We start from the raw sequence: 20,230 nt of genomic DNA, 5'->3' as shown, positions 1-20,230 counted from the left end.
GCCACAGGGACGAAGTAAACCCAGGACAATTTTTCACATGGTGTTCAACTTTGGTGAACTTTGACCCACAAGTTTGTGCCGCGGATTAGTTGTAGCTTTGAGGAAATAGAGAGCCAGAGAGTCCACACTGAGTGAAGCAGTCGCAGCTTAGCTGTGTTGCACCCTGTAGTTTCACTTAACCTCCTCTGTCGGAGAATAAGCTGCTCCAAAAAAGACGAATATTTTGGAGATGGTTATGAGACAGGAGTTGATGGTATAGATCCAGATTGCTAAATGACAGCTTCCCCCTTCAAAAACTGTTTTACTTAAAGACATGATGTACAATCTGGAGAACAAAATGCCCAGTGCACAGAAAATAGAAAGAAGCTCTGAGAGCTACTGTGATGAACGAGCATGTTAGCGGTTAGCTCATCAGTTACAGTAGTCTACAAATAGTCATATGACTAGTCTGTACATCACACAGGCTATACAACCAAATATTTCATAGACGCATGGATGAATTTTGCTGTTACTTTCTGGTGTGACCTAACATTCACCTTTTACGTGTAAGAATAACTGCAAGAATACAGGATTGAATGTAAAACTGTTTTGATAGTCTTGTTCTGTTGCCTGAAATTGCTTTGACAAAACAAAAAAAATGTTGTTCACAGTGACTCTATACTGAGGCTGAAGGTCAAACATCTGTTTCCTTGCTTGTTTGCACACATCACTGCATACATCAGTGACTTGCTGCTTATGTTCTCAGTGGATGCTGTCTAAAAAATTCAGATGTTCCTCTCTGGATCTTGACAAGCATTTTACTTCACTGTATTCTTACACAGTGTCCTCCAGCTGCGCTCAGTCTGCAAGATTATCTGGCTGTCAAGGTTACCTGTTGAGCTCCTCTTGGCAATCAAGTGCTGCACTGCAGTCGCTCTGCTGCAGGATGGCTTCTTCTTCTTCACCATAGAATGAACTCTCTGGAATCAAAGTTGTGGCAAAGACAACAATGTGTGGCTTCAGCTGTTTTGAGGTGGAGAACAAAAGAAAACACAAACAAAGAGATGAATAATGCACTTTGAAGTTTTCGTAACTTTTGTCATTAAAATCCCATCTGCGCTTTGGGGTCCTGCGGAGAGACGGTGGTGTGTGTTTGAGAAACAGCTGCTGTCGATCCTCTTTCTGCTTCTCAACCTCCTTCTATCAGCAGCACTCTTTACACATGGGTTGAATTAACACATGGGGGGATTTGCTTCATTTTCAAGTGTTAATATCAGGCTGTTTTCATTATATTCGTGTCTGCTCGACAATGTCTCTCGGATTATCTCTCCGTCTCACTCTGATCATCTCTCTGCTTTCAGTGGAGTCACACACAATCCACCTGTCAGACCGAAGCAGATTAGCATTTCAAAAACACATTAACTGTCTCTGCGTGCAGTGAAGGAGGTGACAGACAGCCACAGTGTAATAGAGTCTACGCTGCTGTCAGTGTTAAAAGCTTTACTCTTCAGAGACATTTAGAGAGCTGGGAGAGGAGGCTCCCAGCAGGCGGCATACAGCAGGGACCAGGAAACTTTTAGAGTCGAGTGAAGAACCTGTGCAAGCCTTTTCATGACATGCTTGCAAACTAGAAACCTTCAGAGTTCATGGATCTATTTTTGTTCCCGGCTTTTGTTGTGCTTTCATGTTACGATGGGAAGAACAGAAGAGAGGAAAGACAGAACTAAGTATAAGAGAAAGAAAAACAAGTAGAAATAAAGTGGACATTTATCCCTACTGTCTAAAAAGTCTCCAAGTCTCTCGACCAGCAGCTTCCAGACTGCAGTGCACCGTTTCTCAAACAGCTCAAATGTGCTCGTGGCGATGATTGGAGCAAGACTATGTTGACTTTGAAGACGTCTCTTGTTAACACCAAACGTCTGTGGTAGCACAACACTGCTGAAAAAAAAAATCACTTAAGAAAATGTTTAATTCATGTGCCGTCTGGAGTTAGAAAATCATCAAACAATGTCCTGGTATTTGGTGGATGTTTGCAGGCTGCAAGGACTCTGACAATGTTTGCACATTTTCACACAGGTTACTCTTCATCAGGGCTCCACAGCCTCTAAAGAGTGCATACTGTTCCTCCCCCGAAGCTCTGCACAAAAAGTCATTACACGTCAACACACTACCAAACACTGGCTCTTATATAATACTCTTCCTGAGGGCTTAATTACAGGTCAAACATTTCCATTTCCAATTAAGCAAACATCCATTCATTATCCCCACAGAAACGTGCATTAACCAAACAACCCCAGCCACCATTCCATGCACCCTGAATCACTGACATAAAGTTGTGTTTGAATACTTTAAACCATTTAAACAAAATTCACAAAACAGAATCTCAGTTCAATATGACAGTGACACTAGTTAGCTGTAGACATGACTTCCACATTTACATCTTTGAATATGTACAACACCATATAGGTCCAGCACTGTTGCCTGTTTGTATCAGTATATACATTATATACAGTAAAAGACAAAACTATGTGCACTGTTCCTTTTTTTTTTTTTTTTTTTTCCTGTGGAGCCTCCAGTGAAGTCTCTGAGAGGCCCTGAGTGCGGCGTAAAGTCCTGAGGTGTGGCAGGACTCCCCTGTCTGCAACCACCAGTTCATCAGGTCATCTGGCCTCCAGTTAAATGAAATACTCCTTTGGGTTTTCAGTGGAGACGTTCTGGGAGTCAGTCTGATTGTTGAAAGGAAAATCTGGGCTGTCCTCCTGTCTGACTCCCTTTACTTCCTGGTTTCGATACGTCTCTTTTCTCCGGTAGAGGAATCTGGCAGTTATCGCCAGGCCGGTCACAATCACAAAGATCACCACTGCTATGACACCTGCAAGGTATAGGACAGTTACTCCGATTAGGACAAATATTTGTTTGATACGATACGATTGGATACGATACGTATATCGTATCGTATCCAATCGTATCGTATCATATTGATTTGATACAATACGATACGATTCAAGGTGAGGTTAGCTTAGACTGTGGCGTTATATCTTGATCAACTGAATACAATGACCACGCGCAGTCTTAATACGTTTAAAACTTTGCACACTTTAGAATTTCGTAATCAAAACCTAGAATGTACTACTGGCTAGCTTGCAAGCTAACAAGGTACTACATGTACTGCAGGATCATTCAGTAATGAGGGGAGGTGTATCACTACTTTTGTCGAGGCTACTGCTTTTCCCTTGCTTGCAACCATTGTGCTAAGTTAGGCTAAACATGTTCTGTACCAGTGCACAGATGTATCCCACAGTAAACTAAATAAAAACATTAATCAAAAGGGCAGTTTAAAGTAAGATTAAAGGATGATATTTACAGCTTTTCCATTTGTGCATGGTTCAGCTACCCCTCATCACTCACTTAAATAGAGAACCAGTTTCAAATGTTTACCTTATTATTTTAGATGTGTAATTTCACTGTCTTCTGGAAAACAACTGTTTTGTTGACATTTCAGTTCGGTGTGACAATCAGTTATATGAGACTTGATAGTGATGACATTGTCTGCTTTAATTTTTGTCAGATTACATTATGCTTCTGTGGTAATAAATTGTAGATTTTTCCCAATGATTTCAAACTTACTGCTACTAAACTTACCTGACTTAATCTAATTTAAACCTTTTATACAGTTAAATAAGCTGAGGCTGTGAGGAAATATATCAGTATAAAATATGATCCATTGTTACAGGTTAAATGTATAAAGTCAGAAAAACTAGCTCCACCTCTTGTAATGACAACATTAACGAGGACCTCTTAGGCCTCATTTACACCACAAGCGATGCATTCGCGTAGCGCTCACGAAGCGATCCACAAGCGTCGCAGCTGCACACGTGTATTCTCACCAAAACCAAAGAGACGCGTCGCGCAGCGGCCGCTGCTGTCCCGTCAAAATACAAACCACACCCAAACAGTTGGTGGCGGTAGTGCACCATGTTTGCAAATCTCCAGTAAACCCCAAAGAAGTAGAAGTGAGTTTGGACCCTAAGCTCAGGGTGGACAGGTTTGCGCGCCAGTGATTATTCCAACGCTTGGAGAAAATATTTAGCACTACAAATGGGTAAGTACATGAAACATGTGCCTGTAAGGTCTCGCTTGGTCAAGGGGGAGATGTCTACAGTGGCCAAGAGAGGTCACAACACACACAAACTTGTGTTTTTTGTTGAATACCGCGACCATTCGCTCGTGACTCACAGAAAAAAATGGCGTCTCCTCTATTTTCGAGCTTACTCGCGAAAGCAGCTTGACTCGAGCAGCGCTTGCGGTGTAAATGAGGCCTTATGCTTGCCATGCTATGCTATTTTTGGTCATATGTTGTTTGTGAAGATTTTGGTTTATAAGCTTGTATTGATGATTTTTCACAGTAGAAAATGCTGCTATTCTCTGCAATGGTGGTGCAGAGGCACCAAGAGCACAGATGTGAAAGTCCTGGAAATGTTGACCAATCAGAGCAGACCAATTAGAGCAGATTTTTCGGATAGGGGGAATCAAAGAGACGTGCTTAAACAGAGTATTTCAGACAGAGGGTGAATACAGGTGTTTCAGCACATAAATTATGTGGAAAATAAAGTGTTTTTTGAAGATTAAAGCATGTAAACATGTTCTAGAAGAACCTGAAAATGAGCATAAGAGATCCTCTTTAAAGTTCCACCTACATATTAACACTATCATAAATAGCAATGATCCTTAATATAATAACACTGACAGCAGCCACTCTGCATCATGAGTACTTTCACTTTAGATCATTTTAATTACATTTAAATGCAGGACTTGTGCTTGTAATGAAGTATTTTTACACTATGGTATTGCTACTTTTATGTGAGTAAACTATTTGAATACTTCTTTCACCACAGCTGACTACCACCTGAGCAGAGTCCATATTTTAACTCAGCTGTTACAGTGTGAAGTCTGAATCCTGGAAGCCTTGTTGCCTGCTGACTGACACACTGTCTTCCTGTGGAATAAATCTATCACTGCGGACTTTGGTCACACAGCTTTGAGAAACTGTTGTGATGATTTCTGCCCATCTCTGCCTCCCCTGGGTTTGTGAGCTCTTTTCCCCCGCAGTCTTGTTTGTTCTACTAATCTAAACTTCAATGCACAGGGAACAGAATATCACATATTTAGACTCCGCTGTACTTTTCTGTTCAGCACATTTCATTACCCAGAGAAAGTTTCATTTAATTGCAATTCCAAAAATACAGCTGAAATCAGTTTTGCACTGCATTACTGTGGTTTGCATTTGAAGATAACAGTGTGAGCGTTTCTCAATCAGCAAGTCATTTCAGCTGGGGTTTAATTAGTTCAGCTGTCCTTTGTGCACTGAGACACAGAGTCACACAGATTTAACAGACACTTTCAAATGTCTCTCACTTTTTCCTATCTACACGCTCACAGGAACAGATCAATCTTCACTTTGAATCAATCTGAAAGTGCTGAAACATTTAGCAAAAACATTTAATGGGATTTTTTTAACTCGTCACTTCACCTTCCAGCAAATATTGAGTGTAATCTCTGACTCTGATAGATAAAAGAAGTCCAATACAAACATTGTAAAACATGGTGAAACAGTTCAGTACCTCCAATCAGAGCCGAGTCAGTCCTGATGGCATTGACTAAAGGTTGACCTGAACCCACTGAACCAGACTGGTCTACAGCAGAGAAAGAAGAAATGAAAGAGGGAAATGGACAAGAGGTGAAAATGAAAAATATGAGGAATATCAGAAAAGCAGAGATGATTTAAAGGAGAGGTGGAGAGAAAATATGGTAAGAAAATAGCAGCATAAAATAGCAGAATAGAAAAAAAGAGACAAGGAGAGAAATTCAGAGACAACATCACAGTATCATCATTCAGAGCAGACAGGGAATACAGCAGCAGCTCTCCAGAGGACTCTATTAAAGCAACATGAATCTAGATGAAAACGAGACCAGAGGAAAGGCACTGGAAACTCCCCTCTGTGGTCCAAATTAATTATCTCATCAGGCACATTGTCATGAGTCTCCTCAACAAGGTGTACATACTTAATGAGCCCATTACACAGTTTTAAATAGCAGCTCCTACCAAGAATAGATACACACACAGAAACAAAGGGAGAAACTCACAGATTTCTCACTTTAACGACACTACTTTTGTCTGTCTCTTATCCAACCTGCTGTTACATATTTCCCAAACATAACGTTAGGAAAGGGTCAACACTGGGCGTTTAGGACACAGAGAAAAGCTGTGACATTTAAAATGAGAAGACAATAACATCTTCTAAATTATCTTTTTTTTCTGCTTTTCAACTCCCATCTGCTGTAAACAACCATGACTGTTGCAAAACAGCATATGGCCAGGCGACGCATTCCAGTTTTTTAGTCATTATGGAAGAAAAATGGGGCTTTTTTGATCAACCAACTTCAAAGGGCAAAAATTTACCATTGAGCCCCCTGTTGACTCCGTCCCCACCTTCCACCCTCTGTGTATTCTGTATGAAAGCACCCCATTGCCTCCAAGTTGCAGAGTATACAATGGTTACACACTGGAGCATTCAGCAGCTAAAAAGCCAGAGATTTCCTTCAGGGTTTGGTAGATGCCAACAGCAAAGCTAAATTCTGCATTCTAATATTGCTCCATAGCTGCTGGATGTGTAAATAAGCAACTGTTTGTTCGCCATATCGACGCAAAACATGATGTTGTGTTCATAACTTGCTTCTGCTGAACTAAATGGCCTTAAATATATCTGTTGCAGTTTTTAACTTGTGATTGTTGCACAAGAAAAACTAAGATCTTAAAACTTGATTCTGACATGGATACATTATTAGGTAATGATGCAGAAGCCACATTAGTTCACACAGTGGTTTAGTTGTGCAAATTCCCTAATAAATTAGCAATTCATTAAATTAAGCTCAGCATGAGTTCAGTCAGGAAGACTACCTTTGCGCTTCATTCATTCCCAACACTCTCTTTCTCACTACCTCTGCTTCAACCTAATCAACTGATGATGGGCATTCGCTTTTCCAGTTAAACCAATCAAATTTTGCCATGATCTCTATCGGCCAATCACGTTGTTGCTGTAAAGTTTTAAACTGTTCTCCTCTCTGCTGCTGTCAGCTGTCATTTTATGCTGAATCACCGTGCCCTCCTTCACCCCATCCACGTCTAGTCATCATATTCAGTGCCCAGGTCGAACTCATCAAAAGTCCACTTCTCATCACATGCAGATCTTAGGCACCCTCTTCATCTCTAGGGTCTGGACTCAATAGAGGGGTTCCCTATTCTACAACGGCTTCACCACCCCCCTTAAAATATGTGACATCATGATGGGGTCATCCTTTTCTGCACATGTAAATTCTTTCACTCAGAATGAGTCCCTCCTGATTGAACTGACACATAGTAGAGCTGGTACTTGTGGGGTCCCTGGGAGTCTGCTGCCTAGAAAAGTTGCCTGCTTTGCCCAGTTTCTAAGCCAGCCTTGTTTACATCCTAAAGGGCAGGAATACATCGGCCTTGCATAGACAGCAGATCAAGAAAGTGTTGGCAACCAACACAAACCACTGTATCGGCAATGAATAAAAATAAGTACATAAGAAAAGTCAGCTGGAGGACAGACTGGTTGTGGAGGACTGGAAGAATCCCAGAACAAGCACTACTTGAGGCCAAAGGACACATTTCAAATTCCTTACAAGTCTTTTAACCCAAAACAGATCTCCTCTCACACCGCAGAACCTAAAAACAATCCACAGCACATGTTAACATGTTAGTCAAGTAACACAACTCAACCTACAAACCTGACTCCTCTCTTACCTGACAGGTGGTGTGTGTTCTCTGCTGCGTAGGGATTGGCTGAAGCCGAGGAGCCGCAGTTGGACTGGACTAAAGGTCCGGTGATGATGACAGGGCTGGTGTCCGGGTGGAGCAGAGCAGCTTTCAGAGGGCTGATGGAGTTAAAGTGGACCACTGAGAGACAGCCGGTATAACCAACAGACGCCAACCTGGCAACGTCTGGATCCATTTCATCGGACTCTGGAGAGAGAAAATGAGAGGGAGGCTTGAATAGCTTGAATATCTTACTAAACAAATCAAGGCCAGTTCCTTTGAAACAAGTTTAACAATGTAACCCAGATGGTTCCTGACAAGATTACTTATCTTTATCAAAGATCAGATTTAATCATCCTAAAATTGATATTATGAGTTTTTTCAAAAATGTCTTTTTTGCCACATGTTCCAGGAAGAGACACAAAAGTGCTCTGAAAGAAGAAATGGTTTTCTTGAAACAAAAGCAGTTCTCAATTGTTTTCCACTAGTGCAGTGGCCGTTTAAAATGGGCCAATTGCTTGGCCTCTGGTATTGCTTCCAGAAAACTTCTTATCCAGACAACTTCACAGTCGACACTGCACTTCCTTGGGTCCTGAGTAACACACCTGCCATGACATAGTTGCATCCCCTAGCAATGCTACAGTATGTGCGTCATTTGTGTGCAAAAAGCCATAAATATTTTACGGCCTTAACTAAGTCAAAGCCCGGCTATTTCCAGAACTAAAGCGTTAATTCCGAAATTTACAGTACTGATACTGAAATGATTAAATTGCTCTTGTCTCTCTTTCTCCATCTGCTGTTGAATGTACTGTAGCGAGCAAATGTGATGACCCTCCTCCCATACTCTAGATGGCTCTCTTGCTGAGAGGAGGGTCTGTGGCTGACTGAGCCACACCTGGGCCCGGTGTGTACTCCTACTTCCTCCATTGTCAGTTTCAGGCTGAATCCAAAAGTCTACACTTCACCGCAATTGCAGACTTGCGAACTTCCCGGAAAGTCTGGGAGTTCTAAGGGCTGTCCAAAGCTACAATTCATCCAGTCCATAGGGGGCCTCAAGTGGACTTTCTGCAGACTTCCAGAGAGTCTGCTTGGGGACAGATTAATAGGCACTGTTCATCAACTTATATGACATATGTGAATATGACAGCAGTGATAGTTGAACATTTCCACGGCAATGAGTAAAACAGTCAACTGTCTATCAGCCACATGCAGTCTCTGCCCTCGCAGATTTTATGTGATGACAGTAAATACATCACGCTATGTCCAGCTGAAGTCTGCGAGGGCTCAGTCTGCATGTCCAGAGGGTGGACATTTGGATTCAGCCTCACTCTCTCTCTCAGCCTGAGGACACCTCTGGGTTATCACTTATGTCATAGCTTTTGAGCTGGGCTGTGACAAATGGGGGCTCGTCCACTCCGTTGACCGGTAAGAGGTGTGTTTCACAGTTCTGCTCATTGTTGTGTTGATGGGCGGAGACTGTGAGGGAAACCTTTGATTAGTATAATGAGTTTGTAGCAGTTACAGTGTGCCTTGTTTTTGTGAATGAGATGCACGATCATGCAGAAACATGTTGTGGTTCCACAGGAGCTGACTAGTTACATATTTACCATACAACATGTGATTGGTATCAAATCTCATCTAACTCTTGGCAATAAAAGCAGTAAGTGTATTTTCCAAAATGCTGAACTATTTCTTCAATACAAGTGTGACGACCTGCTTTGTTCTTTGAAATACTGACACTCATTTCAAGATTAAAGAAAGAAAGTACATTTTTAATGCTCAATGTGAAATGAAGCACGTTTTTGGGATGGGTGTTTTTTATGGTTCTCAGAGCATAGGTAAACTGACAGGAACCACTGAGTGTCAAAGAAAGAGCTCAGAAATCTTTATTTATCTGTCCAAAGTGTTTTGACTTTTAACCTTTGGTTTAGAGGCTATACTCTCTAATCCAGTAAGATGACTCGCTCAATAAAAATCACAATACACACTGACAGGTTCATTGACTCTACCTCATATTTCCCTGTTATCAGAGCAGGACAACAGTGGCAGAACATTTACTCTAATGATTAGCACACACACATAACCTTACAAATACAGCCTCATTACAGCAGACACACTGTCAGTGATTGAGCTTCCAGTCCGCATCTATCACTCCACAAGACAGATGTGCACTCTCACCTCTATCTGTTTACTTTTGACTTAAATCCCTTCATCATTCACCTTCATTCCTTCGCAACAGTGTAAACAGCAGCTGTGAAAGCTGACATTACCGCTGTAAGCAGCTGCATCAGTGTCTGTTCAGATGACTGAGAGGTTACCAGGACACATCTGCATGTTGATGAGAGCAGCAGGAAACATTACTGCAGCCTGTAAGCTCCTCTCAGCTGATACACACTTCACTCCATCACCTCTCTCCCCCTCTCTCCCTCTCTCTGAATTCCTTCCGGGTCCATTAGTTAGGCTGATGGATGACAGGGTTGACAGGAAACGACAGAAAAATCAACTTTCCTGCTGCTTTTCTGATCCTGATCTGACTCTCTGCCTCCGCTGGTTTGACAGAGGGGAGGACCGGTCACAAGCTGACATGACGGGGTTAAAACACATTGTGCTGTGCTGAGTTACAATACACTGGAGCTTTACATCCAAATGGACAAAAGATCTGTATTAGTTACTCCACAAGATATGTGGTGTGCATGTTTGCTATGACACATTGATTTCAATTATTATACATTTAGTGGATTTTAATTATTTAACAATAGATTTGGACAAATAAAGGAAGATATCAGCGGCCAACATCATGAAATTAAGCTGCCAAAGAATTTTCCTCTCAATATGGCATATTTTTTATCATCTTCATGCCCAAAAATGCAAGTAATTATAGTTTTTAGCACCAGCAGATCAGAAATACCAGAAGATGAAAAACAAAGAATTACCAAATAACACATATTCATGCAGGTATGTAAGTAAATCATAATGTAGTAAAACATAAATAAATATAGCCTACTTTTTATTTAGGGTGCCACATGACATCACACACTGCTGCATGCTTTTTTAAGAGTACTTGATTAAAATATTCCAGAAAAAGGCCACTTGAATTAAACAAAATGCAAAGTACTGCCTCGCAACTGTATGCCTCCGCAAACCAGTCAAGTTGTAGTTACAGTTTACTTGTCTGCCCAGTCATTTGCAGCCATGACAGTAAACAATGCTTTCATGATGGACACCCAAAATCAGTGTCACCAATTCAGTATCTGACAAAATGTCTCTCCTTCTGTTTCTGAGTTATGCTGTTGAATAATGGCCAAAAAAGTGTTTTTGCAGAACATTATGATGACACAGTGAAGCTGACCTTTGACCTTTTGGATATCAAATGTCATCACTTCACCATTTGATCGTATTAGACATTTATGTGAAATTTTGTCATAATTAGCATAAGAATTCTTGAGTAATGGCCAAAAACATGTTTTGTGAGCTAACAGTGACCTTGACCTTTGACCTTTGATCATCAAGGTCTAATCAGGTTATTCTTGAGTTAAAGTGGGGGTTTTTGCCAAATTTTAAGAAATTCCCTCACAGTGTTCTTGAAATATATCACGTTCATAAGAATGAAACAGACGCAAGGTCACTGTGACCTTAACCTTCGATGAGTAAATCTATTGACTTGAGTCCAACTGGATGTTTGTGCCAAATTTTGGGAAATTCCCTCAAGGCATTCTTGAGATATTGCATTTACGAGAATGGGATGGATAGAAGGACAACTCGAAAACATACTGCCTCCGGCCATGGCTATTGCCTGCACAGAGGCATAAAAATACTCACAGAAATCATAAAGAGAAACCTCCCGATACATTTTGTTTCTGTGCAAAATTAATCATGTTCTTACGGCCATTATTACGTATTACCTGATGCATGCCTCTGGTGAAAGCTGTTTCTAATAGCCAATGTGTTTCCTGTTAAATTGACCATGCAGCTGTTGTGTCTCTGTCTTATCAAAGAGCTGTGACTGCAGCCTGCGGCCTCTCATGTTATTAACATCTTATATCTCAGCCCGTCTCTGATGGAGCCGCTCAAAGAGAACATGAATAAGTCATGACTGAGCCAATTACTGTCTCGCCCTGATTCTATAAATGCTCCCTGTCCAGGACTTCACACAGGAGCTCAGTGAGGATGTGGTTAAACCCTCCCAGAGGGTAAGGACTTTTTAACAGGCTTAAAATCGGTGCAGGTGCATTACAGGAAAGTATACTTCTGGTTTAACTTGACCCTGCACCCATTTACTAATGCTGAAAATATCCATACCTGCTGAGACTTCTCAACGCTGTCTAACACATTTCTCTCTTTTTATATCTCCTGGTAATGATAGAAAGTGAAAGCAGCTACATGATATTCACAACAACTAATCAATTATGCATTAAACTCTTCTAGACTTGTTTTGACAGCTAACTTGAAACCAGCACAGATTCAGCATAATTGGAGTAGACTATGCATGAAGTTGGACGCAAACAAGCACTTTATAATGAGATTTCTGTCTGGGTTTGCATTTTTATTTATTATTATCTGATTTTCACCGACTTAGAAAATGTTAACACTGATATTTTACTCGATTTATTTATTGGAAACTTCAGAACTATGTTATTATTTGGTGTTAAATAACCAAAATCTATAAAACAGCAGATGCACAAAATAGTAAACTAGCAGTTAAAAACGGATCACACACCTCCTACTTGAAGAAGTAGAATGGAAAGCCACTCAATGTCAGAGTTCCTACTTGTAAACTCGAGGCAAATCCATCTGCCCTGACTTCAAGAAGAAGCAGTTATCTGATGTCACACAACAGTGGCAGCACCCACGGATGCACATATTCTAATTGGCAAACCATCAACTAAAAGGTAACGTGAAGTTTATTAACTATCATATAGTATAACCTTTTCTGTATGTAAATTGATGTCAAAGTGTGCCACCAAAGGTTTAAGGTAGGTGAATATGGTAAACAGTCTCTAAAAGTTAACTTCTCTGCACACAAGCTATTCAGGAAATTGTTAAAAATGCCTAAAAGTGTGGAAACATTAGGGGTATACAGCATTTACTTATCTTTGAAGATCAACATGCCTTAAAATAAGATGTATAATGATGTCTGTGCTGCCTCATGTGTTGCTTTTCCTTCAGTATTGTTTATATATGCGCTGCTGAGAGTTCAAATGTGTACACACTTGCCAAAGAAACATAAGTTTGTTACAGTCATTAGCATTGTACACCTGGGATGCTTGAAGATCAGAAGTTAGAAAATTCAACTGGGAAATTCCAACCTCTGTCTTCTATTTGAACACAGCATTAGACATACCGATAAGTCTGCTTAAACTACTGAATGCCTTTAGGCCTATTAGCAACAACACACATTAGCTACCGTGTTAGCTATCTTTTATTTTGTAGCTAACCTGATAATGTTTAACCATCCACAGGCAAGAAACACATGCATCTCTAAACAAAAACAAAAATTGTTCCAGATGTTTAATCTTTTTTTCTGTCTTGTGTAGCAGGAAGCAGTGTGGTCTAGTTTAAATTAGATTAGAGATTTGATTGGATACATGACCTCCTAATCTTCACTGCTCAGACTCTGAGTGAAATTAAATACAAACAAAACAGACACTGATGGACTCGACCCACGCCCCGCCCCCCGGTGCCGCCTTGGTTGAAAATGCTGCGCTAAAGTGCTGCCCTCTTGATTAACAAAAACGAGAGGATGTACCCTTTTGGCTGCCCTCTTGAGTGATCAAAACAAGACGATGTGCCCTATTGGATGAAAACAAGCGGATGTGCCATTTTGGCTGCCCTCTTGTCCCCATGTCTTGCAGTAGGTGCCCTTTATTCCTTTTTGCCCCTGCCCTTCAAACATCCTGAGTCCGTCACTGAAAACAGAACCTTCATACTAAAGTACTTCTTACAGTTTGCCTCAGACTTCTCCTTCAGATAACTTGAATAATATTTCCATTATGTGCAAACAGCTGCAGCTACATTTAGTTCTTTAAATAGGTACAGGACGACTCACATTGTACACATCTTATCTTCTTTACATTGAATTTCCAACAAGTTCAGGATCAATTTTAAGGTTGTTGTTTTCATATAAAGAGCCCTGCATGGTCAGGCACCTGCGTACATCTCTGATCTGCTCTATCCCTCTATCACCTTTAGGTAACTTGGGTCTTCTGACCTGGGCATACTTGTGTACCTCATGCTCCCACTGAAACAAAGGTGAAAATGCCTCTGAAGTGCTGCCTCCAACACTGTGGAAAACTCTTCCTATAGACATTCAAGTTACAGTCTCTGTTGATGCCTTAAAAAAGCAGCTGAAGACTCATTTATTTAAACTGGTGCTGTCTAGTGTTTCTCCGTGAAATATCCCACGCTAAATAAACTTTACTTACTTACTTAACTGTGTGTGAGACGAGGCAAAACATCTTAAAGCTGTTAATCAAGAGTGTATGTCCAAATGCTCTCTCACTAAAAAGGCCTCGTCTCTGCTTTTACTGCCTCCTCACTAGGGCTGTCAAAATTGCTCAAAAATGACGTTCGAATATTCCTTCTAAAAATAACTCATAGGTTCGAACCATTTGAATATTTTTTTTTCTGCATTATGTCCACAAGAGGGCAAACTAATACAAGGAAACATACTTGTATATGAAACATAACTACCTGTAGGTATTTTTATTTCAACATAAATGTCTTTGAAAACATTTACATACCTACACATTAAAACACATAAAACACTTATCTATAACATTACGTTATAAACGACCGTGGACCTCTCGCTCGCCCCCACCCGATGATGCGCAGATGCCAACGCCCACTTGCAAAGAGGACAGCTGCGGTGGTGTTTTTTTTCTCTCTCTCCACAATCGAATATCAATTTTCACATTCGAAGGTCCATTTTTTTTTTTCAAATTCGAATTTAAATTCGAATTTAGAATATTCGTTGACAGCCCTACTCCTCACTTACCTTGCACTCTGCCCAATACCAGCAACTTGATGGCGTTGAATTCTCCGTCAGATGTCAGGTTGAATTCCTCTCCGGCGTTTTGGTCAATCTGAAAGAGGAGAATTATTTCCTAAATTTGCATTTGGAAACATCCAACTTCGGTGACTACCAACAGTACATATCGTATACACAGAGATTTTATGCTTGAGAGTGTCAGAAGATATGATGGGAATTGTCCGGACTGTGGTGAGCATGTATACAGTATGTGCTGTTGAAACACTAGCAATAATCTTTAATTGGCCAAAACACACCCAATATAATGTAAACCTTTTGTAAATAGTTGTTGAGATCTTCAGACTTAACTGTCACCTGTGCCGTTATAGTAACGATATAATGACCCAATATGATGGAAACTGATAACATTGGATGCAACTCATATTTCAATGGAGCCTCACAACACAGTCAGACTCAGGAGGCTGCACCCATGCAAGAAGAGGTCACCTTGTTTTTCATCTCAGGGTGCTGATAATTATACAGACATTCAGGCTAAAGTTAACCTCATACATCATCTGAGCCTGTTGTTAACAAGATAAGACATTCAGTAGATCCAGATATGATTATAATGCTTCATATTTCATCTGGAGTTGTCTTAATGTGGAGTTTGTCCCTGCTGCCCTGCCGTAGCTGCATCCAGGACAGTAAATTGCTGACGGGGGCTTTATCATACAGATGAATATCACAATACTGTACCACAGTACACACGAGGAGTGGATGGGAGAGACTGCCTATGTGTGCATCTGTATGTGTGTTGTTGTGTTTGCCCTTGAGAACGGAGCCTCATTTGGCAAACATGGAAGAAGGTCAAACAGCACATCAGCAGCAGCTGCGTTTTTACAACACTTGCAGTCAGTTACACAGTGTTTTAACTTCAGTGTGTAAGTTGAAAGAAAAAAGACTTGAAGGCCAAAAAGACGTGGCAACACTTCACTTTAACTGTCCCTATTTAGTACCTATATACAGTATGTAAACATTTAAGGGAGCTCTGTTTCTTGACGTGGAGGTGGTTGAGCCAGCAGCTAGGTGGTGACTCCATACACAGCGCTAAACAATGGCAACAGTGCTAAAAGAGCTAACAGTGTTAACAATGGCAGAACTGGAGGATGGATACTATGCTTCAGCACTGATGACATCCTGATGTCAGCTGTAACAACTGTATGTGTGCAGTGCAAAGCAGCACTCACCTAGCCAATGGGCTAGCATGCATGTGCGTCCGGGCAGGCTTGCCACAGCAAACCACAGAGAAGCTCGAATTAAAACACACAGAGGTATCGTAACTTCAGACTCTGCTCAGGACACTATTACTCTGCCATATCTGTACATGGCAAACTGGTTTGCTGCTACATTAATGCTGTGAATGTTACATACAGAACTTTTAATGAATGACTTATAACACGCTATAGTAGCTGTAAGTTGACATATGTGTTTCATATTGTATTTGTGTGCACCCAGCGGAGTGGTGGTGGAGGCTGGTGTATAAACAAATACTGAACGACAATACATTAAAACACAAAGTAAAAATATAAGAGATGTCTTCACAATTGCTAAGGCAGTCCTTATATCTGCCCACACCTGCATTATAGTGTGTTAAAACCACTTATTAAATGCTGGCATATAGGAGAACATAAAGTAAAGTATTACCAAGAGGTTTCTGCTCACAGCGGCTGGGATCGAGCTGTGGTTATGCTACTGCTGTAAGCAGGTGTGCTTAAAATTTAAGCATGCTGGTTCAGTCAGACAGAGGCAAACCAGACGTGACTGAAACATGTCCTTTGTAGACAAGGTGTTCCACCATTTTCACGCTAACAGAGTACATGTCTTTTCCTGAAAAAGGCCAATAAGCAGATAAATTGATACGGTCCATCCTATGGTAGAGAAGCTCTGCAATGATTGTGCATTTTCTGTCCTTAAACCTGCAGTAAGTAATATTTTTTATTTTATAACTGAATGAATTGTCTCAACATAATGTTAAACTGAGACCACTGAGAATTAACATCTTACTCTGCAGCTTTTCAAACTCTGGTGCACTGACTGTTATACTCATGCAACTGACATTTTTCACACACTCCAAAACAACATGTCCATCTTCTTACCCAATAAAAAAAACCCCATTTATTACTTATAACGTTGCAGCTTGAAACGAGGACATTTACACATGGACATACAGGACAGAGCAGCACAGTGCAAAGTAAAACACTGTGGTAAAGTGAGCTGTTGTTTGCAAAATCCTGGTCAAGCCAGTGACGCCTGGATTTTGATGCACGTCTATTTGTGCTATTACGGTACCAGTGTTTGGAGCAGCCAAAAAGGACGATTTAAGACTTGTATTACAGCAATAACTTATCCCACATCATATATTTAATAAGTCTTTAATTTTCCGTATTAGTTTTGCTGAGAAGCGCAATGGATTTCTGTTCAAAATGCTCCTATGAACATATTTTATATGAAGTATTTTCACAGCATATTACTGCACAGGAAAAGTCAGCTCAAACGAAAATGTAACACACTGAAAATCTCCTCGGTTTTAAGCTCTCATAAATTAAATAAATTGATGTTTTTCCTTCAGTGGTTTGCTGAAGTTTTCAATGCAATCCTGTTCAGAATGACCCTGACAGTGACCATGTACAATCTGAAGTCTATTTTTACTACTTCATTCCATACTAAACTGAAAAGTTGGCAGATATCTGGGGTATTTTAACCACAGCTAAAAATTACATATTTTATCGATTTGGTTGAGATCAAACTGAAGCAAAACAGAGGGTTAATATTTAACTAACATTTGTCAGATGGCCAGAAACAAGACTGCAATAAGTTATTCTCATGTTACTCTGTGTCTGCTTGGTGTGTTTGTAGGCTATTGTTTGCTAAGGTGTTCGCTGCAAGGACTTGACAAACTACTGAGGTGGTTTTACCTGCACAGTCACAGAGTCCGTCAGTCTCCTGAGGGTCACAGTGTGTAGGTGTCCATTGGCCAGGCTCTTCACTCTGCTCCTCAACACCTCAACATCTCTGCTGCTGTCCAGTTTGTATCTCACCTCCAGCACATCTTCACACGCAAAACACACAGCAGGACATGTGATTACATTTTAGATATCACAAAAAGGAAACAACCTTCAGAGCTGTTCTTTCAGAGTAAGAGACATGCTTTAATATCCTTTGAATTTAAAACGTGCCAAGATCTAGTTTTTGTTTTCCTGACAGTGGCCTTGTCATATCCTGTAATCTTGGCTTACAGGGTAAACACATATTCAATCCTTTAAAGATAAATCTGAGCATTTTAAAGAAGTGGTTGCTCTATTAATTAAGAGTTCGTTATCAAGAGGGGCTAATTCCCTATCAGTAACTAATGTAATCAAATCTAGTTATTTATCCTAATATTCATAATATTAACAAAAGATAAGGAAAGATAAGAACTTACAACTTGTCCTTCAAAAGATTTTTTTACAGCATGTGCTGTATTAGTTTAATAAACACAATAAATAATACATGAAAGCCTCACAACCACTAATCACTACTTGTCTTTCAGAGGGAATGTGAAGGAATAATTAGTTATTGTAGGAGGACCTCTAGCTACATGAACCAGCTGCTCTGATAACACATTTATTCTTTAAATGATGCCTTAAGTAGAGAGGTTGTGTTTGGGCTGAGGAGGTAGGAAGAAATGAGCCATCTCTGGGCAAATAAGAGAAAGCTTTCAGGGATTTAATTGGACACTTCAGTTTAAGTGCATTTACCTGACGACTCCACGGTCAGCATGAAACCTTAATGCCCTGCTGTCCATCAGCTTTCTCTGAGTCATTAACACCAGCAAAAAAATCCATTTACAGCTAATCTGGCAGCAAAGTGCCAATTTTATTAGACTACTGGATGCTGAAAATGTAATTTTAAATTCAAAGTGCCTCCTACTACTCTTAAAAGCCAAACATAATTATTTTACACAAAAGTGTATAAAACACATCAGCAAGTTTTCTGCAGTTTTATTCAGCAGCACACTGACCTGCCACCCATTAGCAGCCCACCAAACTTTTATTCCCTCAGCATCACTCATCAGGTCTCAGTGAGAAGACCAGCGAGCACTTTTTTTTCCAGCCTGAGACAAAACATAATAGCCAGCCCGGCTGGACGGATTAAAAGGCAGCAGAGGCTGACGGGGTGAATCCAGAGAGAGGAAAGATCTGACAGATCCTGATCTGGTAAAGCTGCAGAGCACAGCAGAGGATGAGGAGGAGGAAGAGGAGATGGAGGAGGTAGGAGAGGAGGAGAGGTCGATATCAGGAGAAGATGACAGGAATGAGAGGGAGAGGGGAGGAGAGGTAAGATGAGAGGTTGGGAGGAGACGCCAACAGAGAAAAGTAATTGAAAAAAGTTGAGGAAGCATAAATCTTGACAAGATTTTTCATTTTAGGTGTGAAAATGTGGACAAAATAATATAAAGAAGGGAGATGTACAACCAAGAAGAATAAGAGAGGTAAAGAGATGTGATCAACCAGAAGGAAGAATAATTTGAAAAAGGTGTTAATATGGTAAAAGAAGACTGCAAGGGAGAAGGAGGCGAACAGGGTTAAAAAAAAAAAAAAAGCAAAAAATGAGAAGCTTTAATGAATAATAGAGGACATTCAGCTTCAAGTCTAAATGATATGAAGGAGAAAAAGGCATGAGAGAGGGAAGTGAATAGGAGGAGAGGTGCTGAAGAGGTTTGGCATAAAAACTGATACACTTAATCGTGTGTGCAATCATGTTTGAAAAAGAATCTAAATAAAAGCTGCAGGAAAGCGGGGTCAAAGTAGATAAGATGACTTTAAATGAAAAATAGATGCTCTACTTCATGCTTGTGCAACAGTTAACAAACTTCAAAATAAAAGCCTCCTCACCGTGCTTGTTGATGAGCAGGGCCAGGTACTCTCTGTAGTAGGAGCTGACGTAGAGCAGCAGAGCCGGACTCTGGTTGGTCCTGAAGCTCAGGGAGATGTTCTCTCCTCTCAGAGTCATGTCTGAGTAGATGGAGGATGGCAGGGCACTGCTGTTCCTGCTCAGCTCATACGGCTCCTTGAAGGTGTAGCTGACGGATGTCCCTGACTTGAAGCTCGCCGACACCTCTGAAGGAAGAACATATCTGATTTGATGTACATGGACATTTAGCAGTGTGACTAATTTTTAATTCACTCCTTGGTGTGGTGACAACTTGACTTTTAACATGGTAGCTTGATTAAATTTGGTAAATTCTTAATCCCAAATGGGACTCGAACCCACAACCTCTGGCGTAGAAGGACAGTGCCAGTGACAGTCCCACTAACAATAAGATCAAATCCCTATCTTAACAGATAGTAATACAGACTTAAGTCGCAGTTTCCAAACCCTGTATTCAACTTAATATTTTTTTA

At 40.6% G+C, this 20,230-nt stretch overlaps 1 protein-coding gene across 2 annotated transcripts in view; it reads right to left on the bottom strand.

Annotated features, from left to right (window-relative positions):
* Positions 1 to 591: 591 nt before the first annotated feature.
* Positions 592 to 20,230, bottom strand: part of LOC126383158 (contactin-associated protein-like 4) — a 146,468-nt gene continuing 126,829 nt past the window's right edge. The window contains exons 19-24 of one of the 2 annotated variants that reach the window (XM_050033605.1): positions 19,721 to 19,945; positions 17,762 to 17,895; positions 14,814 to 14,901; positions 7,808 to 8,026; positions 5,601 to 5,672; positions 592 to 2,851 (exon numbers count right to left, since the gene is read on the bottom strand). In XM_050033605.1, the coding sequence (XP_049889562.1) occupies positions 2,655 to 2,851; positions 5,601 to 5,672; positions 7,808 to 8,026; positions 14,814 to 14,901; positions 17,762 to 17,895; positions 19,721 to 19,945 (935 nt within the window). In that variant the 3' untranslated portion in view covers positions 592 to 2,654. The remainder of the gene's footprint in view (positions 2,852 to 5,600; positions 5,673 to 7,807; positions 8,027 to 14,813; positions 14,902 to 17,761; positions 17,896 to 19,720; positions 19,946 to 20,230) is intronic. The other variant, XM_050033607.1, reaches the window with a different exon arrangement.

This window comes from Epinephelus moara, chromosome 21 (assembly GCF_006386435.1).
Source record: "Epinephelus moara isolate mb chromosome 21, YSFRI_EMoa_1.0, whole genome shotgun sequence".
Taxonomy (NCBI): domain Eukaryota; kingdom Metazoa; phylum Chordata; class Actinopteri; order Perciformes; family Serranidae; genus Epinephelus; species Epinephelus moara.
The sequence above is the reverse complement of the archived record's forward strand: the minus strand, read 5'-3'. Positions and strand labels throughout refer to the sequence as shown.